The sequence below is a fragment of the Theropithecus gelada genome, chromosome 2 (assembly GCF_003255815.1).
Source record: "Theropithecus gelada isolate Dixy chromosome 2, Tgel_1.0, whole genome shotgun sequence".
Lineage (NCBI taxonomy): Eukaryota > Metazoa > Chordata > Mammalia > Primates > Cercopithecidae > Theropithecus > Theropithecus gelada.
In genome coordinates this window covers 66688048-66714041 of record NC_037669.1, presented here as the reverse complement: position 1 = coordinate 66714041, position 25994 = coordinate 66688048, and the positions used below count along the sequence as shown (strand labels likewise).

The 25994-nt window shown below is 42.2% G+C and overlaps 1 protein-coding gene across 4 annotated transcripts in view; it reads right to left on the bottom strand.

The window, feature by feature from the left end:
• PDZRN3 (PDZ domain containing ring finger 3) overlaps positions 1-25994 on the bottom strand; it is a 240848-nt gene that overhangs the window by 31394 nt on the left and 183460 nt on the right. The window contains exon 1 of one of the 4 annotated variants that reach the window (XM_025376237.1): positions 19372-19725. The exons of the other annotated variants lie outside the window; for them this stretch is intronic. Coding sequence (XP_025232022.1) covers positions 19372-19440 — 69 coding nt within the window. The 5' untranslated portion in view covers positions 19441-19725. Of the gene's footprint in view, positions 1-19371; positions 19726-25994 lie in introns of those variants that run through there. 4 annotated transcript variants of the gene reach the window in all.

Below are 25994 nucleotides of genomic sequence, written 5' to 3'. Positions count from 1 at the left end.
GTGGAAGGTGATGTTCCAGTGAGAAGGACACTTGCCAAAGGAGGGTGTTCGTGGTACATGCCATGGCAAGGGCATGTGCGCTTTACCCTGAGAACCAAGTCAGCTGAGTCTACTGACCTTTCCCAGGAACTCACCTTGGTAATGGTATCATGTTTAACAAGCAGGATGGAGAAAACACTAGTTGTGGATATTCACTAACCTACCGGAAATTGATTTTCTTCTGTCTATTCATTTCTTACTAACTTGTCTCATCAGATTTCAATGTGTTTGTCCTACAGATGTCCTATAGGCCATGTGTAAAGCCCCTGGGATGGAATGTCATTTAAAATAGTACAGTTAGGACAAAAGTAATGTCAGTCATTTCTCAGAGTCACAGAAATCTCTGAGCAGCAAGAAAACAAGCAATATCACATTTTTTTTTTTTGAAAAATGCTTATTGGACTTAATAATGTCCTGTTCTTTATTTGTTCCTCTGATTATAAGAGTATGAAAATTCCTTAAACACAAAAGTCAGGTAACAAACCAATGAATGCCAGGAAAAATCAAAGCTAAAGTTGATTCACTGTAAATAGAATTTCCTGGCTCTTGTGGATTTGTGTTTCAAAATTTTAGTGTAACCTACAAAGAGTGGTTTGGCATCTTTTTTGTTCTTTTTTTTTTGTTTTCTATCCAAAGAAATAAAATTATGATGTGTATCACTTTGATCAAAATTAATTTTGGCTCCTGCATCGCCAACTAGTTCATCTTGCAGTTTACAGACCATGTGGAAAAACTTTCATTAAATTGATTGTGATAGGATCCTTGGAAGAAAATGCTGTTTATATTAAACCATGGTTTTAGTGGTTCAAAACAACTCAGTTGAAAAGAGCCGGTGCCAGTATGAATATAAAACTACCAATGAGTGTTGATAGAATGGGCTATTTTTTTCTTTTGTTTTCCTATAACAGTAATCATTAGTTGGCTTGTCCATAATCAACACTCTAAATAAATTACGACAGATCTTCTCAAATGCCTCCAATTTCCTAGACAGCATTTAAAAATAATTCCACACCAGCGATAAACTAAAGAGTATGGCATGCATTTGAAATATTCTTCCAAGACGAAAGCCACTTGATTGCAGGAATCATCTTTTGCTTCTTTGAATCTCTAGCAATGTTAACACTTCTGAGTTATTTTCTACGTACCATACACTATGCTTGGCACTGTACATTCAATGGCTCATTCATTTGTTTATTGGTTAAATAATGATTCCGAATGACTTCACGCTCAGCACACTGCCTGGGGCTGCCAATATAGTGGTGAGCAAAACTAGAAATGGAAGCTGCCCCTAGGAAGTTGACAGTCTGGTGAAGGAGAAGGATGCTAGGAATCCCACTACTGAGAGAAGGAAAGAAAACCTGGCAGAGAGAGGGACAGGGGTTGGCCAAAGGGAGGTCCCCTGAGGAGGAGGTGTGGAGCACCAATCCAAAGGGCAGGATTTAAGTGGGGAGGAAGAGAGGAGAGAGTACTCCAGAGAGGGAAAGGCATGTGCAAAGGTCCTGTGGTAGGAGAAAACCTGGTACAGCTGACGGGCTGCTGGTGCACATGAGTGGAATGCAGGTTATCATGTGTTAAGCCTGGAAGCATGGGCAAGGGCAGGCTATGCTGGCCCTTGGAGGCTTCCGATTGGACTGTTTTTAAAAAATACTTTTATTTTTTATTGTTTATATTTAAGGTGTACAGCATATTTTGATATGATCTTTCACCTTTACAGTGAAAGAGATACATATTTAATAGAAACTGTACTTTTAGTATCCACATAACCCTTCTATTTTTCAGTCAGTATAGTATTCAATATATTACATGAGCTATTCAAAACTTTATTATTGCGTTTGATTTTGCACAACTGTAGCTAATGTAAGTGTTCTGAACATAAGGGAGGCTAGGATAAGCTACAATGTTCAGTAGGTTAGAAATATTAAATGCAGTTTTGATTTAAAATGGGTTTAAGATGTAACTCCATCGTAAGTTAAGGAACACCTGTACATATGTGTAATAAAGTGATTACTATAGTCAAGCAAATTAACATATCCATCATGTTATAGTTGTTATAGTTAGCTTTTTTCATTTCTTTAGTATTAACTATGGCTAATAATAGTGTGTTACATACTGGAAATTTGCCAAAAGAGTAGATTTTAGGTACCTGCATCACCAAAAAATAATTTAAAAAAAAGACTTTGATTTTTAGATGATTTAAGAGGAGGGTGGAGAATCAACAAGATTAAGGTTTCCCGCCCCCCCCCCCCTTTGGTTTGTACCTTAGAGACATGATCATGGGAGTTGGCTGCTGTGTGAAGAAGAGATCAGAAAAAATTAGGATGACATGGGACAGGAAGGGAAGCCCTCCCACCATAAGCCCTTCAGAAAGTAAGTGACTTGCCTAAGGGTTATTAGCTACTAAACAGTAGTTTGGGAGCTTGAACTTGGCCTCTTACTTCCAAATACATTATTCTTTGTTAAGCTAAAATACTTGAAGTGTGAGGTCTCAAGACAAAGCAAATGCAAATACTAAATTTCAGAAGCTTGAAATAAATTAGGACTTAGATAGATCCTGGGCTTCTTGAGAATTTTCATTGTTCTGCTACTAGATCACTCCATACCGACAGTCTTTCTGTAATGGGCTCTGGATCCCAAGTCACTGTTCCTTCTTGGGGGCTTCCCTCACAAGTGCATGTGAATGTTGAGGACACTGCCTACTATTCTTACCCCAACCTGGGGTATTATTTATTTCTAGAATCTTCGCTTAAGACTCTGGAATCATTATCTCCCCCAACAAGGAGGTTGGATGCAGAAGGAAGAATGGTTTATTCTGTGAGTGGCTAGAAAAGCCACTGAATCTTGTATCTCAGAAATTCTCTGCAAAATGGGATGCACATTCCCTAGCCCCAGTGGGGGAAGCTCTACCCACTTTCTCTTAAAACTCTGTTCTTCGCATGAACTGTCCCCCATTGTTTTTAGAACCATATTAAAAAAATCCAAACTATATCCATTTTTAACCTGCCTAGATTTTTTTTTTTTTTGAGACAGTCTCACTCTATCACCCAGGCTGGAGTGCAGTGGTACAATCTTGGCTCACTACAAACTCTGCCTCCTGAGTTCAAGTGATTCTTGGGCCTCAGCCTCCTGAGTAGCTGGGATTACAGGCATGTGCCATCAGGCCTAATTTTTTTTGTATTTTTAGTAGAGATGGGGTTTCACCATGTTGGCCAGGCTGGTCTTGAACTCCTGACCTCAAGTGATCTACCTGCCGCGGCCTCCCAAAGTGCTGGGACTACAGGCATGAGCCACCACACCCGGATGATTTTTAGTTTTGACTACTAAGACGTTAACTCCATCGTAAGTTAAGAAACATCAACAGTTCAAAGTGGCATTATAATAGGTGATTTTCTTCATTATGAAAATTTTCATAATCTTCTCCCTCTTACTTATCCCCATAAGGAAAACTGAAGCCTGCAGTTAGCAGGGCAGCCCTTGTTGCTCAGGCTTTCTTAGAGTGAGGAGCAGTGGTCCATATTTTATTCTACTGAGTTATGACAAATGAACTATTCTGGAGAACGATGCTATCTATGTGTGCATGTGCGGGGAAATACCATTTCATTGCTTATCTAGTTCACATACAGAATTAAAGCACAAAAACGAACTTTGTGTTTGTCCTAAACTTTGTCAAAATTCTGTACTTTAATTGCAAATTATTGCTCAAGTTGGTGAAATTTAGGTTAGAGGAGAAAATATTTGCCTCTCTTCTGCTGTGTTACTAAAAGTTACAAGAGAAAAAGAAACCCTCCCTATCAGCTCAAACTTAATTTGTAATATGTATGACTATTCCATTGAAGAGTGCTTATGTGCAATAATGCATCCAGATGTATCTACTGAATTGCCAAAATATTCTGTTTGCTGAGGCCCTTCCATGCAACCAGAGACGACTTTTATCAGTAGAATGTATAACCTATCTCCAAGCTATCTCCACTGAAATGTGCAATCCCTGTGAGAAATCGATGCAGATTTCTGGAAATATTGGCTTTGCAAAAAGAACCAATGAAAATGAGCAGGAATAACTAACAGTGGAGACATCCACGGTGGAAGATAGAGAAATTGGGAAGATTTAGAACCTGCATGAATCAAAAGTAAACTTAAGTGTGTACTTCTTTCTCAAAGATTTATAAATGTGATTTACAAATGGCACAAAAAGAATAATGACATCCTAAGATATTTATCACCTGTAAAATGGGAAATAAAATGACTCACCCTCTCGACTTCACAGGCACAGAAGGACTTTAAAATATGACCATATTATAATAATTGATCCTTGCTTTTTGTGATTACATTTTAAAAAATAAGAATTGTGGGATAATACCATATCTTAGCTGCACAGAACACCTGACTTATATGTAGGAGGCCCACGATACCGCTGGAGAACTGAACAGAAGTAAAATTAAACATGTTTGTGGGAAGTATGAACTGGGCTAAAAACACTACAAGATTCATGTATAGGTGAGTCCATTGATAAATGCTGGGAATCAAATGATAAAGTAAACAAAATAGTACACTTGCATCTAAAGAAACCACTGATCATTTCTGGACCTCAATTTCCTTATCTGTAAAAACTGGGAAACTAGATAATGATCATTTTTAATATAGGAGGAACCTCACTAGACTGGTACTTACACCCTTCTGGATTATTTCAGATCACTCCCCATCTGGTCTTCTATGAATACTTTATAGCCTTTGTAGCTACAACTCCACAATCTCCTGCCCCAACAATCCTATCATGTCCTGGAAGCAGGAACTGGGCCCCACATCCTTCCCTACCCTATGGCTATGCAGTTACAACTTCCTGACTTCATTTTCTTGTTCTCAGGTTAGTTACATGGTAGTGTTGCCTCAGGACAAATGGATCCTTCATCTCCCTGACTCCCAGGTCCAACAGGGGACACAGAAGAGATGGACACCTTTGCTGCGTTCACCTGGAGGAAGTTTGTTTAGATGACAGAATAAACCTGGGTGTATTCTGGCGCAGCAAGCGTTGAAAATGACTCTGGGGACTTGGCCTGGCCAGAGCACAGTTCTGAAATCTTTTCTCTGTTGTCGAATTGTTAGAGTTTTAAAATGAAGCTAAACGGGCAGCTTTTAGTGAGAGGAAGGAGAATAAAACTTCGCAGGGGCACAACAATTAGCGTGTGGACTCGATCCCTATAATGGAGAAAAACCTGCAGCATTTTGTAAGATGATTTATTAGATATGGGTAGAATTTGCTAGAAACCTACCAGGAGCAAATCATCTGGGAAGGAATTAATGAACCAAACAAAACACTTGATAATGCAATTAGAACTTGAGGAAACGTAGGGGTTTTTCAGAGAGAGAGAGGGGAGTTCATGTACATGACTGATTATGTCAAACGTAAGGCTGGAAAAAGGATGTTAACACATTTTTAAAGAGTATAGTTCTGATGCATCAGTGTAGTTAGCAAGTGTGCCCAGCTGGGTGGAAATGCACTTGCAGCTTTGTTTCGGCAAAATGGTGTGTGGGTCTGAGAAATAGAAATGAGTTTGCTGGAGGCAAAAATATGGATCCCTTGCACATGGAACGGCAGAAAGCAGCCACCAGGAGAACACGGTGTTTTTCTTTAGTTGCTTTAGGCAACACTAAGTTTCCTCCTGCTTTTGTTTGGGTCAGGGATTTTTTCCTTTGAATCTTTTCTCAGTTGAGTTTAAAACCATGAGTACGAAGCTCTCTAAGTTTTTCTTTGACCTCATTTCATCGTGCCTTACAGATGAGCTCATTGAAAAACGGTACCATCCGCTGAGTATGTCCAGAGGACATTCTGGCCATATACTTGTCCTAATTGCTATCGTAGGCTGGGCATATCAACTATACCTGGGTCTAACATAGGCTATCTTTTGTTGATATAAACATACATGTTTTAAAATGTGTAACTGGAAAATATGTTCCCTTCATCAGCTTTTTAGTTTGGAGGGGGATGTGATTAACATTTTTAATGACTTTCCAAAATATTTCTTCTTTAAAATATGCATTGCAGAGTCATACACCACCATCCACACAGAGCTTTCATACTTTCCTAAGTGTTTTCACTTGCTTTAGCTCCAGGAATATGTGTCAAACTTGGGACAGCCCTAGAAACACAGCCCTCTCTGGCTATGAGACAGTGTAGGAGGCAGATGCACATTAAAGTATTATCAGTGAAATGCTTTTCCTAGAAATCCATGACTCCTTCTGTCTTGGAGCCTCTGCCTGGCTGAAGCTGACTGCTCCATATTCAGATGACTCAGGAAGCCCAGCCTGGCCATTGTAACTGGGTCCCATCCTCTGTTTTGTTCCCCTTGCACGTGGCACTGCCCACCCCAAGTGCTGGCTGCTGGTGCATTTTCATCTGCATGATAAAACTTGGTGGATGTTTTTCTCCATCTAAGACCACGACCTTGTTAGTTTGACCACTGTAGTCCCGCCAGGGGATGCCCCGCCCCTACCTGGCACACTGGAGGTGTCCAATAAATATCCCGCTGAACAAATACTGAATCTGAGAATTTTCTCTAAAACTACTGCATATTTCCACTGCTGCATACTGTTTTTAAGAAGCTTTGGCCCTATATACTTCTGCTGAAAGCCTTATTCTCTGCTGTTCCTTAAAGAAAATGACGTAGCGCCAATGATCTCCAAAGACGTCCAAATAAGTTGACCTTTCTGGATCTATTCCCATCATTTTAACTGTCCCCCAAGAGACCTTCAACCCATAACGATGACCCTCTTTGACCCAATTTTGGAAGCCTGGCTGCTTCCGCATTCTCTAGAAATGCTGGCTTTTTCCTTCAACCCCTAGATTGGCTTATTAGACAACAGAGTCATCTCCCCATATCCATGAGATACTGGCTCCAGTATCCTCCCAAATCCATGAATTCTCAAGTTCCTGATATACAAAATGACACACAGAGTATTTGCATCCTCCCATATAGTTTAAATCATATGACCATATACTTGTCCTAATTGCTATTGTAGGCTTGGCATACCAACTACATCCTCCCATATACTTTACATCATCTCTACATTATTTATAATACCTAATACAATGCCTACATCATGGGAATTCAACATAGTACTGGCATGTGGCAAATTCAAGTTTTGCTGTTTGGAACTTTGTGGAATTATTTTTTCCAAATATTTTTGATCCTCAGTTGGTTGAATCCACAGATGAAGAACCCATAGATATGAAGTGCTGACTGTATGCCCACATACAGAGCCTACACCATGCCACACATGTTCCAGATACACTCACACACACATTAAAGCTCACCTGGACACTCCTAACACCCTAGGAGAAACAGCTCATATTCCTGAGCTTCAGGAGAAGAGTCTAAGGTTCAGAGAGGCCCAGAGACTATTCCAGGGCCACTCAATGGCAGAGCCATAAAAAGAACCCAAGCCTTCCCCTTTTACAGCTAAAGCTCTGAGGGAGAGGGAGGTCCTCTGAAGTAGGACATGAACACTGTGAGCAAGTGGCTATTTTAACCTCTCCCTCAGCACAGCACATGACCCAGAGAACATAGTAGGCACTCAGTAAATGCTGCCTTTAAGACAATCAGGTGGTTCTAGACTGTGATAACTTGCAAATGGAATCCTTCTCCTGCTTTAACAAAACAGGATGAACTTCCACTTGAGCAAGGTATCGCCTTGATACCTCAATTTAACTGCTAAAGCTACAAAACTATTTCGATTTTTTTTTTTTTGAGATGGAGTCTTGCTCTGTTGCCAGGCTGGAGTGCAGTGGCACGATCTTGGCTCACTGCAACTTCCACCTCCCAGGTTCAAGCAATTCTTCTGCCTCAGCCTCCCAAGTAGCTGGGACTACAGGTGTGTGCCACCACATCCAGCTTTTTTTTTTGTATTTTTAGTAGAGACGGGGTTTCACCATGTTGGCCAGGATGGTCTTGATCTCTTGACCTCGTGATCTGCCCACCTTGGCCTCCCAAAGTGCTGGGATTACAGGCGTGAGCCACCGTGCCCAGACAAGTACCTCAATTTTACAGAGGAGAAAACTGGGCAGTTTCTTGTTTGGGTCTTCATATGATGTTTCTGTAGTAGAACCACATTCCTATAGGGCCTTTACTCCACATTGTAATTATATTCTCAGGAGTGTAGTATTTAACTTCTGACCCCACCTCTCTCTAGAATGTAAGCCCCTTGAGGGCAGGGACTTTCCTTTGCATTGTACTACACTGGAACATTTCTCCAGGAACACTGGAGGGAGACGCCCACTAATGTGTGTTAACAGAATGAGTGATGGGATGAATGAGGGAGTCTGCCCAAAGTCACTGGACTCAGACAGTCCTGTGTTATGATCTTGTCTCTGCCACTTACCAGCTGTGTGACCCCAGGCCACTTTGTCAACTATTTTAACCCTCAGTTATCTCATCTGTGAAATGGAAATATTAACAGTATCTATACTTTTAAGGGACTGTGTGAGAATTACATGAGCTTTTGTATATAACTCATGCATTTAAAGCCTGTGCAGGATAAATAACACTCAAAAGCTATTTATCATTGTTCTTATGAGGACAGGAAAAAAAAATCACTGAAATATTAATCTTGGGCTATCACTTGTTAATTCAAGGATAAATAATACAACACTGGAATTGTGTCCTCCCTCCCCTGGCTTTCTTAACCATGGTTGGAGACAGAGTATAGTTGGTTCTATGACTTCATGGACAACTGATAAAAAGGATGCATGGACCTTTTTGGTCAATTTCTCAGTGGTGGTTGACTCCCTCCCTTTCCTCTTTGGGGAACAGCCACTACTTCTTCGTTCCAATCCATGGCGCAACTTGAACAAAAAGTTCAAGTTAATTTAACTGGGGAGGGAGAGATTAGACAGACATGCTAAACAATTCAAACTTTAAATACTGGGAAGTTTCCAGATACTCAGTCCAGTGCTACAAATCTTGGATTTAGAAAGTTGCCAGAGAGAAATAAAAAGGAGAAAATACCAAGTGAAGGGAAACAGAGGTATCTCTTATTAAGGAGCTAGTCCAAATAGGAATGCATCAATGGATGCAGTTAGCTGCAACACATAGTAACTAGTATATAAAATGTACAGTATGTGCATTACAAGTTATTCCTGCCAGTCATCCCCTAACTAGATAAAAGGAACTTAATCTTGAATGTAAAATACCATTGTGACTCTGAGGGGAAATAGCTGCTGCTTTTCATCTCCTGCTGCTAACTGAAATATTGTTATGAAGGATAGTAATTTCTCTGTTTTGAGACTCCCAAAATAGAAAACAGCTGCTTGATAAAGGAAAATTGGTTCATATTCTTTAGAGTTTTACTTTATTAAAATGCATGTCACTTCTAATGTTATGTGCCACAACCGCTGACACTTTTGGGCAGGGGAGGGGAATAATTGTCATGTGTGGCAAAACAGGAATGTGTCTGTGTTACGGTAAACTGCTTAACGCACTGGGAGAAAACTTATTCTCCCAGATGTCTGACAAATTACCTCTGTTTTCACTGCTTTAGTGCCGTGAATAGTTAAGTGTTTGTTTGCCATATTTGGTTCATGTACTGTTTGTTCACAAAAAAGGATACACTTTTTGCTTAAGATTTCTTTAGCTAAAACATGTAAACTTAGGAAATGTGTTTATAAAAATATTAGTTCTAACTGTAGTCTTACAGATGTGTCTTCTCTTTTACAACAAATGTTACAGTTTGAGAAAATCTTCTTACAGATGAAGAATGCTTTATGTTTTTTTAAAAAAGCGACTTTTTGTACTTTTTGTAAAGATGTTTACAGTCAGTCAACTCTGTCTTTCCCCATTACTATTTCTGATTTACTTTCCTTCAGAATTTGGGGTAGTGGAGGCTTTTAATAAAAGATATTTATTCTTGGGTCTCCTCTTAATATTTTCTTGAATGTCAAATAAGTTTTAAAATTTCTAAAATATATGTATGGAATTAAAAAGAATGTTACAATGAATGCCTGTAAACCTACCAACCATAGAGGGAAACTGGCATTTCCCCGTGATGAGGAAGAGATGGGCTTGTCTGTAAGATATACCAGAGCTAGGCGCGGTGGCTCACGCCTGTAATCCCAACACTTTGGGAGGCCGAGGCGGGTGGATCACTAGGTCAGGAGATCAAGACCATCCTGGCTAACACAGTGAAACGCTGTCTCTACTAAAAATACAAAAAATTAGCTGGGCATGGTGGCGGGTGCCTGTAGTCCCAGCTACTCAGGAGGCTGAGGCAGGAGAATGGCGTGAACCCGGGAGGTGGAGCTTGCAGTGAGCCAAGATTGCATCACTGCACTCCAGCCTGGGGGACAGAGCAAGACTCCGTCTAAAAAAATAAAAAAAAGATATACTGGAAAACCTATATTTATACAAAATGAAGTTGTACTCTAACATCTTACCATATATAAAAAAGTAACTATGATAGACAAAAATTATATAAAACTTTAGGAGGAAAATATTAGTAAATATCTTTACGACTGAGAGAGAGAAAACATATTTCCTAGCAAAGATTCAACAAGCACAAACCAAAAGAAAAGAGATATATTTGACTATATGAAATTAAGAGATTTCGTTCATTAGAAGACATCATAAAGAAAATGCAAAGATAAGCCACAAACTGAGAGATGTTTGCAACACTTACATCTGAGGGGTTGGTATCCAGACTACATTTTTCAAAATCCTACAACCAGGAGAAGAAGATGAAAAATCCGACAGAGAAATGGGCAAAAAGTTGGAGCAGGCACTTTACGCACAATGAAGAAACTAAAAAATGGCCAATATACACAAATATATACTCATCTTCATAATCAGGGTGAAGCAAATTTAAGCCACAGTGAGATACCGCTTCATATTCACTATATTGGAAAACTAAGAAATCAGACAATACCAAGGGTTGGCAGGGATGTGAAGCAACACGAACTTCTTCTCTACCATAATGATGGAAAGCAATTTGACACTAGTAGAACTGAAGAGACACATAAATGCCCTCTCTTCCCCCATCCCTTCACTCATCCACTCATCCATCAGTCTTATCTAATAATGATTCTCCTAGAGCAGTGGGTTTCAAAGGGTGTTCCGCAGGCCAGAAGCATCTAAAATCTAGGGGTGAAGTGCCCAGTGTTTAAACAAGCCCTCCTGGTGATTCTGATGCCAGTTCAAGTTTGAGAACCACTGCCCTAGTGGAATTTTTCTACCTTGAGACTGATACAAGCCTGAGAGTTAAAAACAGGATTCCATCCTTTACCAGTCTGTCACCTTGACAAGCTGAACACCAAAGAGGCAAACAAGAGGAAAAAAAAAAAAAAAAAAGATTCCCCTTGGGGTGAAGAACGAGGTCAGGCGGATACTCACAAACTGGTGGGTATTACGCGGAGAGACTCATTTGGGGGCAATCTTTATAAAGACTTTTAAAAATGGTCATCCGCAGATATAAAAACATCTACTCCTAGAAATGTACACTAAAGACTGACCAATGATGTTGTTTAATTGACAGGCTATAACCTGAAAGCCCCCCAAGATGTGGTGTCTATAAATCATGACCTGTCATGGTGATAGCTATATAGCTCTCATCAGGAAGAGGCCCCTGCTCAAACTTATTTCCACAAGAATTCTGCCAATTCGGATTCATTTGGGTAATAAGGTCCTTCCTAAAAATACATTCTCTTCTGGCAGGAGAATTCTATCCATCATCATTCACCTTATTGGAAATGAATCAGATTACTTTCTTATTTACTATTGGGAAGGGAGTATTTGGAGGAGTAGGGGGTGTCTTGTTTAGGAGGATATAGGATAATGCTGGAGCCTGGAGTGATTCAGAGAAAGAATATGGTGGGATATATATACACATGCATATGTATACATTATGTAATGTATACATAATATATATAATGTATATACAGCAACTTCCAGAGACTCTTCCACAGTCAGAAACGCTGTCCTTATTTCCTACTGCCACTCAAATCAAGACCAGTGTGCAACACAAACTGAATATTGGTGCCAATAACATTCTTTCACTTCTGTACTATTTCAGCTTATTCCTTATCACAAGCTGCTGAATATCAGATGTATCTGAAAATTTTATATATTATCTCTCCTTTAGACACAACTTCAATAACCTTCAATTTTCTACTTGTAAACTAGATATTACAGAACTATTTGCTTGAGAAAAGTTCTCAAACAAAACAATTTATTTTTGGTATTAACCAACAGATGGCTAAATTTTTGATCCACATCTAAGTGTCTGAGATGTGACTTCTTTGCTGCCTACTCATCCGACAAAGACTCAAGAAAATCTGTCAAAAGGCTTAGGTCACCTAGCAGTCCTCCCTCTTCCAGCATTTAATATAGAACAGAGGCTCTCAAAAGTGAACTTACGCCAAACCCACCTGGAGCCCTTGTGAAACAAATTGCTTGGCCCCACCCCAGAGTCTCTGATTCAGTACCTCTGGGGCAGGGCCTGAGAAAGTACCTTTCTAACAAACACGCTCCCAGGTGATGATGCCGCTGCTGGGCCAGGACCCTACTCTGAGATCTAATCTGAGATCTAAGAGTCCAAAGACTCTTCCACAGTCAAAAGCTGTCCCTGCTTCCTACTGCCACTCAAATCAAGACCAGCATGCAACACAACTGAACATTAGTGCCAATAATATTCGTTCACTTTCGCACTATTTTGGCATATTCTTTATCACAAGCTGATGAATATCATCAAATGTATTTGGGAAAAAAAAATTATCCTCTGAGGCTGGCAATTAGTAGATGGAAAAGGGACCCTTTCCCCAAAGTTCACCAATGAACACACAACTCAAAATGCCCTTGATGAACAAGTAGGCAAGCAGGTCACTCCAGGCAGGACACATTCATTCCTGACATTTCTTCTGCAGCACAGCTCGACTACATTTTACCAACGTTATGACACCTGTCACATAAATGACGGTGGCACTGCTAGAAACTGGCTTTGTGGGCTTTAGAGAGTGAAGGCTGTTCCCTGCTTAATCCCACACTGGTCGGAGAACGCAGGAGGGTTAGCGGGGCTCTGCCGTGCCTTCACTCCGAACTGTTGACGGGATTCTTTTGTGCATTACCCACCCCCACCCCGCCCACATTTAACCATGACCTCTTCCTGCATTATTAATGAACACAAGAGAACTCATTTATTAAAGCTGGATTTTTTTCACTGTTCCATATGTTTCCTTCTGCGTGCCATGGCAGGTGGGTGACAGGAACACAGAGAGAGGGGCTGTCTTCTCTCTTGTGACCCCGTACCACCTGCCTTATGGCAACATGCAGCTGTATCTGTGGAAGCCATTAGAGACCAGGGATATGGACTCATTTGTCATGGTAAAACCCTTCCCAAACCAAAGTGGGATCCACTTGATACATTTCTCACTCAGAAGTTAATTTTGGTAAACACATCCTGAACAGTTACTAGTCATGTGCCACGACCTGGGGTTTCACAGAGAACGATGCAAAGTTCCTACCTTCACGGGGCTGACATTTGTCCGGGAGGTTGGAGTTGAAAACAGGTGATAAGCAAGTCAACAAAGTGCAGCAGCGAAATCAACAGTGTACAGAGACGTTAGAGTGGGCGGGGGAGGGGGGGGGCGCGGATTTTCTTAGGTCAGGTAAGGTCTCCAGGAAGAGGGACATTTAAGCTGAGCTCAAGGATGAACTGGTGAACTAACTTGCGGGCAGAAGGGAACAGCCAGTTTGCAAAGTCTTGAGAAGGGAGGAATAAGGTGGGTTCTGTGTCTTGAAAGGAGGCCTGCAGGACCAGGGCAGATGAGCAGGGCAGGAGGTTTATGGGAGAGGTCAGAAGAGGCTGGATCTCACAGGGCTCTGTAAGCCACAGTTAATTCACTGAATTCTAAGGGCACTGGGGAGCCAGTGAGCAAGTGGGTGAGCATCTCGGTTCTCAGCACTTGGTGAATGTGTTGGCTGAATGAATGATAAATGAATGTCTTGTGTCCCCTCTGTTCCACATCCTCACCTCTGTGGTCCAAACCACGGTCATTTCATTCAACACCTAGTTCTCTTTCTAAATTCCTAACTTGTATTCTTCTTTTCTTGCTCCTCACTCTTCCCAACAAACATTACAAAATCCAACTTATTCAACCAACCATGTGCTGAGAAGTAACAGTAGTGATGAGACTTCCTAGTCTACAGTGTAACATGGGAGGCCAAATTAACATAGATATGGAAACAAGGTGGAAGGAAGTGCAGGGCACCCTGGGAACACTTCAGAAGGACACCTAAGCTAGGATGGTGGGTATTAGGCCCTAGTCCTAAGGGAAAAGAAGGAAAATTCCTTTATGGTCCTCCAAAGCTTTGTGTCTTCAAGAGGAGACAAACAGAAAGAGGAGAGGAAATCTCTGGTCCCACCCTCGGTCATTCCTTTCCAGAATCAACATAAAAGTGGTTTATAATCCATTGTTAATTGATAAGAAAACAACAGTTAGTGACAAATAATGGCCACATATTAAAAAGTGACTTTCTCAGCCATATGCTGGCCCCATATTCAATAAAGGGCCCTGGTTTGTCAAGGTGGGAGGAGGAGAAGATGGGCTTCCCCCCTGTCCCCCCACCGAGAAGGTGTCTTGCTCTGTCACTGTCACCCAGGCTGGAATGCAGTGGTGCCAGCATAGTTCACTACAGCCTCCAACTCCTAAGCTCAAGTGATCCTCTCACCTCAGCCTCCTGAGTAGCTGGGACTACAGGCATGCACCATCATGGCTGGCTAAGTTAAATTTCTTTCTCTTTTTCTTTTATAGAGATGGGATCTCATCAAGTTGCCCAGGCCATTCCTGAACTCCTGGGCTCAAGCAACCCTGCCACCTCAGCCTCCCAAAGTGCTGGGATTACAGGGCGTGAGCCTCCATGCCCGGCCGAGATAAGCTTTCTTTTTCCATACCTACTTTGCCTACATGAATTCAGAATGTAAAGCTGCTTCTAAAACGAAGCTTTTAGAATTAATAGGCTATTTAAGCAAACACACTCCTACTTGCAGGAAAATTTTGCCAGGTTCAAAACTGCTGTGTGGAGGTCAAGTTTATGTTCATCCAATTAACCGTCATTAATTGGGTCCATACTTAATCGAACCGTGACCCATCTGACTCTCAGCTGATGCAGTCTCTGTGTTCTATAGCAGACAACTCATCTGAGTACTGCATCTAGCTAATTAAATATGCAAGCAGGATTGTGCAAAGTCAAATTTCCAGACTTCCCCATAAACTGGATTCTGATTAGTATTTACTGTAGAAATCTGTGTTTTTCTATCCAACTGGCTACGAGATTGATGTATAAAGGCTCACAAATCTGTATCAGATCTATAGTTTTCCGGCAAGTCAGAGTTAGTGGTAAAGTTTTTGCTTCTCAAAACTAACAACTTCAAGCGGCATAAGAGGCACAAATTAATCTTACGTGATATTTCCTGTTATTACTGAGAGGCAAAAGGACATGAGCGTTCTCAAATCATCCATTCTTCAGGCTGCCTGATAAGCCAGTGGGAACTCCGTGCTACTCTGGAGCTCATTTTTCTCTGCGCACCACCCTCCCCTGGTATGAAGGACCAGCCAGCCCGTAGGAACCCTTCTCAGGAGGTACCATGTAGCACCTGGGCCTGTCTGAGACTGCAGGGTCTTTATGTTAGCCCCACAGAGGCAAGCATGATTTTTGAAAACTGGCCCACAGGTATCCTATAAAGTTGGTCATGATTCATTCATGGACACTGCTGGAAAATGAGTTATGCAAGAAAAGAATTCGCAGATGTGGGAATTATAGTGCAGATCTGACTCCCAGTCCCACTATAATTCCTCTGTATGTCAGTTTCTTCTCTTTGAAATAGGGATGACAGTATCACCTATCTCTTCATGCTTCTGTGCAGATCTGATGGGAAAACGCACAGTGGACACTTAGCATTGTGCCAGCACATAGTAAGTGCACAATAAATAATGCTGTGGCTGTCGGCAATGAATAGTCCTGTGACTATAGATACGTATTCCTTATCTTGAAAATGTGCATGCAGACTTTAGGACACTGTGCTAAGTCATAATTTCTAGTTTGAAGCTTAACTCCCAATCACAATTATTTCCTTGTTGCCTCATCAAATTAGCAAAGGTCACCATTTTACAAAGAGTCTCTGGTCGATGTTAGAAGAGGTGGAGGGAATAAATGATACTGGCTGAGGTGCCACTCTGTTCCCCTCTTCCTGGCCTCCATTGGAAGACCCTCCTCAAAGCATCCACAGACTGGCTATCCCGTTGACCTCACAGTACACGGCTACAAACAAGGCTGGTGCTTAGCCTGTGCTGGAGTCACTGGCATCAAAACCCACAGAGCCACAGACTTTCCCATCCTTTCACCCCCAACTCCCACTCCCTGGCCCCAACACCTGGTAACCACCCTTAGCTGGATTCCAGCCACAGCCCAAGAGCTGTGAGGCTCCCTATCCCATTACTCCTAGAACATGAGCTCTCCTGTGCCAATCAATTTATCCAAGCAGGAGACTGTACGCCTTGATAACCTTACAGCATCTTCCTTGCTTCCTTGTCCTTTCACCCTAATAGTGCTTGTGAGTACTCAAGGTTACTCAAGACAGGCTAAAGTTTTCCAAATCAGGAAGCAACTGTTAAATTTCAAATTTCTGGTAGGCAGAGGCCCTGTCTTGATGTTTCACACTGCCCCACAACCCCCACCACCTGGACACCACAGTTATCATGAAAGTATAAAGAACCGCTGTACTTGACTGACCTGACCTTACAACTCCAGGTAGGCAGGAAGCTTCCTCCCCATAGAAGTGTTTGAGTGTCCCTAAATGTCTTGGTGCATCTTTTAATGCATGACCCCAATCACTGATGTGTCTGCACTCTTTGCAATGCCCCTTAATGACCAGGCAACTTTATGTGTTGTTGTTGTTTTTCTAATGTGATTAAAGGTACAATGAGGTATGTGTGCAACAAGAGGCAAAGCTATTGTTCTGCATCATTAAGCTCACAGCAGCCCCCAAAAAGAAACTGTAGGCAGCTTGCCAATGGCCCTAATGAAGAGCATCTCTTTGAATTATCTCTGGATGAGGAAAGGATAAAGTCTGAGCCCTGGAATATTTGATCCTCTTTGTGCTGCTGTTACCAGGGCTTACTGAAGCCAGACGCACCGGACCTTCTGGAACTGTAATTTATGGAAACCTTAATTTCTCTGCTCTAATAAGGCTTTGCATAATAAGAGCGAGAATGCAATTATTAATTCCTGCAAGTGTTTTGTGAATTCCTTTATGCTACGGTTCAGGACTCACAAAGAATAGGAGCAAGGGGGATTTTACTTAGTTGGCACAAGGGTAATGGGTCTGAAAAGTAGTTTGAGTTTCTTGAAAATAAATCTGCATGGCTTCCTAAATTGCTGACCAAGTATATTCCAGATGGAAGTCATTTATCAGCAATTTACTGAGCGATGCTTCAGCCAGAAATATTTCCACATAAATTCACCTAGTAAAAAACAAACAACAGAATCCAGGCTCCCTCTTTTGGGGGCAGTTGTGTGTGTTTGTGGGAGGGGTTGGGGGGATTGAGCACAAATAATACAGAAGAATAAAAGACAGGTTCACTTAGATTTGACAGAGATGTGGTCGAGTTACTTTTTGGAGGGTGCCAGTGTAATACATCCACAGCTGTGATTGCTGCATTATATTTTCTGTGCATTAATGGTAAAAAGCAAAACATTTTTAAAAGGCAAATTTAAAAAACTACCTTTTGACTTACTATGTTGGGCTATTTCAAATATAGTGGCAAAAGTCTGTAACACAACCACCTTGCCCGAATGACGGCATCTGCTGTTCCACTTGTCTCCTGCTTATGTGCTGGACTCACTGAGAACTCCCCAGCTCACTGAGTGGGATAACTTGGCAAACTGAGGACTACAACTCACCACATGATCACACAAGGGATGGGGGCTAGATCGCCAGTCGCGACAGCGCTTCTGCCCAAGATCTCCAACATGTCTCCCAAATGGTTTGAAAAGGACTTGAGTCCAGTGAAGTCCTGAGTGTGAAGTCACAGGTCGGAAATGTATTTATTCCCAAGACTCATTTAAGATGCTTGTTTTTTGTAAGATATATACCCCTTGCCTAAGGAGAGTACCAAGCCTCAAAAGGTTTGTTTTGACTCTCTCTCACTGTCTCAGTGGGGAAGGCAGACAGAGAGAGAGACACTTTTTGTTCACCCAGGGTCATTTTATCTTTAGGTTTTGCCCAGAGAGGCAGCCAACCCACTTTTTGCCGCGTCTCACTGTGTCTGTTTAAGCATATCACCCCCTGGTGGCTTAAGCAAAAAATGACACTCAACTGATGGAGAATCAAATTCTTTTTTAAAAAGTCTGGCTCTTTAAAAATTATGATGCCATTGATTGTTATAAATCAAGAAACACACACCCTTTGTTTCTCACTTGCTATAACAACCTTCTTCTAAAGTGCTTATCTAAAAGAAAGCCTTAGCTGGATTATTATTATTTTTATTACTGAAGACAAATTTAAAGAATGATTTTCGGAGAAAATCCTTACCTGCCAAGGTAGGTTACCAACAGCAGTATTAAAACCTCCTAGTTGAGAGTAGGACTTGAATATTTAAAAATAGAACATTTGACAGAGACGTAAGATAAATTATCTGGGTTGTATCGTAAATATCCCATTTCACCTCAACTGAAATTTTCATGTTGCTCACAATGACTTAGAAGATACAAGTCATCCGATGTGAATGACAGCACCCAAGATCAAGTCACTTGCTTTTGAAGTTCTTAAAAATTTCAGAGAGAGGTACAGAAATGGCAAGTGAGAAGTACCAATTTGAACCATATGTCCCACTACAAGAATTGCTAAAAGAACCAAATCAGCAGAGGGCTTGGGCTGTACTGAAAGGAGCGCCTTGTAACTATTTGTAAACACAGACAAAACCTTGCAAGCATTAATCATCATCCACGTCTTCTCCAACTTGTTCAAAGCGTGCATGACCACTCTTTGACCCTTCGAGTTCGACACTCTGGAGAGAGGTCAGTTGTGACGAAGCCTTGTGACAAGACTGCTTGAAACACATTTTATGACCATCAACATATATTTATATTTCCAAAGGCAGGCACCAAAGTGCCACTGGATGGAAAATTTTATAACAGACTTAAGAGAAAATACACAAAAAAGTCAGAAAGGCTTCCTCTTTCAGAACACAAAATATGCACAAACACACACACACAAATCCCCAATACCTTTCCCAGAAGTTACACTTGGCCAGTTGGGTGCCTATGCACTTCTACGGAATAAAATGCAGGGTGTTACCTGACAAACTTCATAGAGTAATTTGTACTGCTCCTCTTGCTTCTGCAGGCTGCACAAACTGCATCCCATGTTTAGAAAAACGTCAAAGGAAGGCTTCCGTCCTCGCCAGCACCCGGGAAAAGCAGCTCCCTTACAGTGCAGGCATTGAAGGTATCCTTGGAGAGCCTCAGGTGAGTCAGGCGGCTGCAAAGCTTCACATTGGCGCTGCTCTCAGAGGCTAGACAACAACTCTCTCCCCGCTTCCACGCTTCCCTTCCTCGCCTCGCAGCATGCATGCATGCACGCGCGTGCACACACACACACACACAGACATACACGCACACCACTCCCTCCTCTGAGTGACTCTGGCAGCTGGATTGTGGTCCAATGCACACGCTATATATACTGCTGCTCATGCATATTAATCAGCTCTCATTGACTATTCATAACAGACAATGATACAGAAGCTATAATTGCCAACTATGACAGTTGAAATTTCTCTAATTAACAAGCAAGTGCTCCAGTGGTAGGGAATAATAAAAGACACTAACAATTTTGCAAGCTATTTTCTGGCAGTTACAAATAAACATGACTGCATTTTTAGCAAGGTCTCTTAGGATAATCCCTAATGTGTTTTGGCTAAGTGGAAATTCATTTTTAAATATATCATAAAATTTCTGATGATATAAAATGTATTTAATGCTGCAGATAATGATGGCATATAAACGGACTTTATGGAAAGGACATGTTTTGAATAATGTTCATATAATATTTAGTGCTTTACAAAGTTGCAGGAAAAATACTCCACATATGAATAAAATATAAAAATTTAAATGGCAGGATATATCCGTGAGTATGCAAAGTAGCTAGGGGTTATAAGGAGAGAGGCTGCCCTACAGGTGAGAAAGCAGATAGTCATTCCCCAAATGCATTTTCAATTCCAAAAGCAGAAAGTTATTTGTTGAAGGGCTGCCTAACTAACTGGGAGGAAGAGAAGCAGTCAGCTTCATGCCATCCCCTCAGCTATATAGATGCTGCAGATATTTCAGAGATGATATGGCTGGGCTGATTGTCACTGGTTACTACGGATCTGTATCTGATGTTCCATACCTGCCTAGACCTCTGAAGCTGTGCCGAGTTGTGTGTGAAGAAAGCAGAGAGCTGCCAGATTATACCTGGGAAGTGAGAAAAGATAACATTTAAGAATTTTGATTCTTGCTGCCTTGCTTCTCTCCTCCTTCAGCCTCTGTCCCGCTGAGTAAGCCTGACAGCTTTTCTAAAAACTTTGTTTTTAAATAAATGATTGCCCCATTGCCTGAATGCAATGCACAGGTACCCTTTTTCTCAACGAAAACCGTCCATGTTTAAAATTCTCACAATTGCTTCCAGAGCCTTCGCCATTTTACAAAGGTTTCATTTTACAAAGGTTTAACTGTCTCCAAGGAAGACTCCCACGTCCCCTGCTGAGACGTGTCATGGGGCCTGAAGAATAATGCTCCCTTTCTCAGGGAGCTAAGACACACCTGAGACGTGAATAAACCAGTTCCAATAAAATCCCACTTGGGCTGATGGCCAGCAGATGCCTCTGGACCCATTTCTCAGACACAGAAGACGAGGCACAGTGACTTGGCTCACACCAGAACAGCCCTGACTTGCTGGAGGGAGAGGAGCCTTGCTTCCGGGCCCTCACCTGGTGTCACTGCCTGGACCGGAGCAGTAAGCTGGAGCGTGCCACCAGGGAAAGGAAGCCACAGATGAAGCGGGGCAGCTGCAGTTAATTGCTGACTTGCTTTGATGCTGTGCAGGGCCCTGGTGACCCATGAGCACGTTATTGGCGCTTTGGTCTCCTCATCTCTAAATAATAGGTATGATGCTAACTACCTTGCAGAGTTTTGTTGCAATGATTTGAGAAAACAAAAGCAGCTCTAATAAAAAAAACAGAGGTCATGCTTCTTCACTCTCCTTGCCTCATCCCCACCCTTGGTTCATCAGTGAGTCTGGTCTGTTCTACCCCAAATTAGATCTCAAACCTGTCCATTCTGCCGGTCACCCTTGCACACCATGGATTCTCACCTGATGATGTCCAGAGCCTCCTGGGCACTCTCTGCCTCCTCTCCTGCCTACCCACCAGTTGCCTCTCTCCCCTAGTTCATTCCCTACCCAGTCACCAGGCTGGTCTTCACACAGCAGAAATGGATGAATCCACTGTTTGCTAAAAAGCCCTCAGACCACTTCCCATCACTCCTGGATTGAAACTGAAATTCTTCACCAGCGCCTACAATGCTCTGTAAAATCCGGCCTTTGTCCATCAATGTCTCCATACCCATCATCGCTCACCCACCCTGGTGGTCACCACACTGCCAGCAAGCCATGCCCTTCTGCAGGGCCTCTGCAGGTCCCTCTGCTGGAACCACTCTTCCCCTTCTCCTTCCTTCCAACCCCCTACCCCCATCTCCGCTCAAATGAAGCCTCCTTAGAAAAGCCTTTGCCAGGTATCTTGTATGAATTTACTTTCAGATCTTCCAAAGTACTGTGTCATATCACCCCATTCATTTCCTTTGCATCACTTTCCAAAATCAGTAATGATTCTATTCACTTAATGCTTATGTGTTTGCTGACTGTTTCCTGGTACAAAGCCTTTTGGCTTCCTGAGGACAGCGACTGGGTTTGAATTTCTACCAGCCCAGGCCCCATGAAGGTGCTCAGGAAACACATACTCATTGGCTGCATGAAGACATGAAGGGTGACCTGTGCGATCTCACAGACCCGCCAATCACAGCACAATTGTCAAGTACCAGCAGGGAGAGAAAACAAAGTGTGCTTGGGTGTCCCCACAAAGGAAAGGTTTGCAATCGTGGTTGGTTCTCCTCCCCCAAAGTTGAGGGCCTTTAAGTTATGTTTTTCATAAGATTCTGTGGTTTCAACGTAGTCCTTCACCTTTTTCCTGCACATCCACAAATAAAAGTAGAAATGGGCCTAAGTTACATGATTAGGCAACTTTTACACATCCTTTTACTCTTTGTTAGAAAGCTTCCCAATTTCAGTAACAAGCTGGGAGAGTTTTATTGCATATGGTACTGTATTTCTGAGCAGTGGCTCTCTAACATTTTGGCCTTAGGAACTCTTTCACTCTTAAAAATTACTGAGAACCGGCCAGGCACAGTGGCTCACACCTGTAATCCCAGCACTTCGCGAGGCTGAGGCAGGCGGATCACGAGGTCAGGAGATGGAGGCCATCCTGGCCAACATGGTGAAACCCCTTCTCTACTAAAATACAAAAAATTAGCCGGGTGTGGTGGCGTGCACCTGTAGTCCCAGGTACTTGGGAGGCTCAGGCAGGGGAGTTGCTTGAACCCAGGAGGTGGAGGTTGCAGTGAGCCAAGATGGCGCCCACTGCACTCTAGCCTGGCGACAAGAGCAAGACTCTGTCTCAAAAATAAATAAATAAATAAATAATAATAATAATAATTACTGAGAACCTCAAGGACTATTGTTTATATGGGTTATATTAAGCAATATTTATCATATTAGAAATAATCAGAAATTTTATTCATTAATTCATTTTAAAATAGCAATAAAAAACCCATTACATAATAATATAAATAACATTTTTATGAAATGACTATATTTTCCAAAACAGAAGTTTTTGAGAAGGAAAGCATAGTTTTACATTTTCCAACAGCTCTCTCAGGTCTAGCGTAATAGAGGACAGCTGGATTTTCACATTTGCTTCTAAATTCAAACGCTTGCGATATGTCATGTAGCCGCTAGAAAACTCCACTGTACTATATGTTCATAAAAGAATGACAGTATAACATCTTGGTATTTTTACGAAAATGTTTTTGACCTCACAGATCCCCGGAAACAAGTGTCCTGGACCCCCGGGGTGCCCGGGCCTTACTTTGAGAACAGCTACCTTACAAGGGTACTTGGGTGAGTCTGGTGTCTAAGAGCCTCACGCTGCAGGGTGCGGGGAGGAATGGAAAGGATACTAATACAAATTCGACTCATGGTTGGGTTTCCATTCTTGTGATTAATATGTATCATTTGGAATAAAAAATGGAAAACACTCATGCACCCGTTATGCCTAAAACAAGACACATGAAAAGTGTTTTTTTTGTTTTGTTTTGTTTTTTTGCATTTAAAGTACCCTTTACTTTGGAAAATCATCTAGCACATTTAGGATGGTGTTTTATTTTCAAAATGTTGCTTTCCTATAGTAAGGAACACACAATTGTGTAAAAAAGGAGGCTCACCTGCTTGATGATACACACCGTAGCATTTAGTAAAGCTCATCCCAGAGGCAGTGTAAGGGCAAAGAAAGTCTGTTAGTGACTGCAAGTTATTTATAATAGAACTGTTTTTGAGAGAACAGCTGTCCCAGTAAAAATGAAAAAACTACTGGCCACACAAAGGCACACATTGTTTGGTGAAGATGCTTAACGTCTTTTTCAAGTTAGTAATCACATCACTGGAAAGTGCCTAATAAGCTCACCAGAGCACAAGGCACTCTTCTCGGGTGCTCTGCACCATCAGACGCCTGCCTCTTCCTGCCTTCATGGAAATTAAAAATAAAGTGCAAAGAGGGGTCACCAAGGAACACACAATGAGACAAACAGACAGACAAGGCATATACACAAAGGGCTTAAAGTGCCCAGGGAATATCCCTCATAATTGTTCTTTGAACTTCCATAAGTTATCGGGGTGCTACAGACAGCCAGCAGATGTAGACATGAACTTTTATTTATTTAATTGCTGAATAAGCTATCTAATTCAAGCATATTATTTTCAGCATACTGATTGGATTGTCTATTTGCCTGATACCTGCAATGCAACCTTGTTTTCTCTGTTGTAATGATGAACACAGGTCTCACCATGCTATGAACTTCCAGTCCAGCCACACAGGCTTCTGGAAGAGTCATGTCAAAAAGAAGTGAGATGGCAGGACTGAGGAGGAAACAGGTCTCCGTGGAGCAATGGCATCCCTTTGTTAGGCACTGGGCAGTCACGGGACAGATTCTTCCTCTCTCAAATCTCTCAGACCTGCCCACTGGCTCTTCTTTCCTGGGGGTCTTTCCATCTTTCTTCTGGATCACACAGATTCACTAACTTGTCTTCTTCCCGGGTGGAACCCCACTCTCCCTTCAGTTGCTACTGTTCTACTGTTCGCCGGGCTAGAACAGTCCCTAACAATACACACACAGCCAATCAACCCATCAAGCTCAAGACAGCCCAATTTCTCACGTGCATAGACCCAGCTTCTCTTAGTCTGCCCAGCTTCATCTGTGTCCTCTGGACACGCATGCTGTTTTCCGGCAGTGCTGAATGAACTGGGTCCGGTTCCTTCACACCTCCACGTCTACACACAGGCCGTGCCCTCTGCCTGGAATGCTCAACTCCATCACCTTTGGGGTGCCCCTTAAGTCTCACCTCCTCTGCCCCACTCTCCTCATAGCCCTGCACAATTTCCCAGGTGCTTCCTTACGACACGATTCATACGGGTGGTCACTTTGTGTTTGCATCCCTCTGTTCTTCCCTGGAGAGCACTCTTCCAGTGCAAGAACCAGGCCTCAGTCAGCAGTATATGCCCACCAACTTCCTCCTCTGATGTTCCACAAATATCTGATGGATAAATTCAGCATCAGATATGTACTGAGGGCCTGCTTGGCACCAGGCACTTTTCTGGGCTTTGGGAGTACAGTAGTGAGCAGATGGACAATAGTGTCTGACATGAACAAAGAAGCTGGCTCTCACAAGAAGGTCAAGGCTGTAGACCTAGAAGAATCGCTTTTTCTGCCTTTGGTGGGACAGTCGCTCCCACAAGCCCTGTATACTATTCATGGCTAGAGAGCCCAAATCACAATCTGTTGAGGAAATGGTTTAGTCACCCGTGAACCCTCACCCCTGTCAAGGTGACTTTTCAACAGCTTGTCTGAACCCTATTTAGTGAGTGGCCACTGGTTCTTGAACAAGGAGTAAGAGGTGGATGAAAATTGTGTCTTCCTAGCAAAGAAAAAAAACAACTTCAAAGATGTCAGAATGCACACACAAAAAATGTCAAAGTAAAAAATACATAACAGCAGCTGTGAGTGCAGTTTTTGTTTCTGAAAAGCTATGTCAGCTCAGAACATCTGCTTAGGCCTTCACATCTTATTTTATTTTATGTTTTGAGACAGAGTCTTGCTCTGTCACCCAGGCTGGAGTGCAGTGGTGTGATCTCAGCTCACTGCAACCTCCACCTCCCAGGTTCAAGCGATTCTCTTGCCTCAGCCTTCTGAGTATCTGGGACTACAGGCATGCACCACCACACCCGGCTAATTTTTGTATTTTTAGTAGAGGTGGGGTTTCACCATCTTTGCCAGGCTGGTCTTGAACTTCTGACCTCAAATGATGCACCCACCTTGGCCTCCCAAAGTGCTGGGATTACAGGCATGAGCCACCGTGCCCAGCCTCTTATTTATTTTTTTAAATGAAAAAATATTTTTCCTTTGCCAAATTGATTGAGGTGCTGCTGTCTTGAGGGCATTTTCTTTGGGCTGCAGAGATCTGGAGGAACATCCTGGCTGCCTGAGACTGATGGCTCAGTTTCACTTGAAGTACTAGTTTGGTGCAAAAGTCATTGCGGTTTTTACAATAACATATAG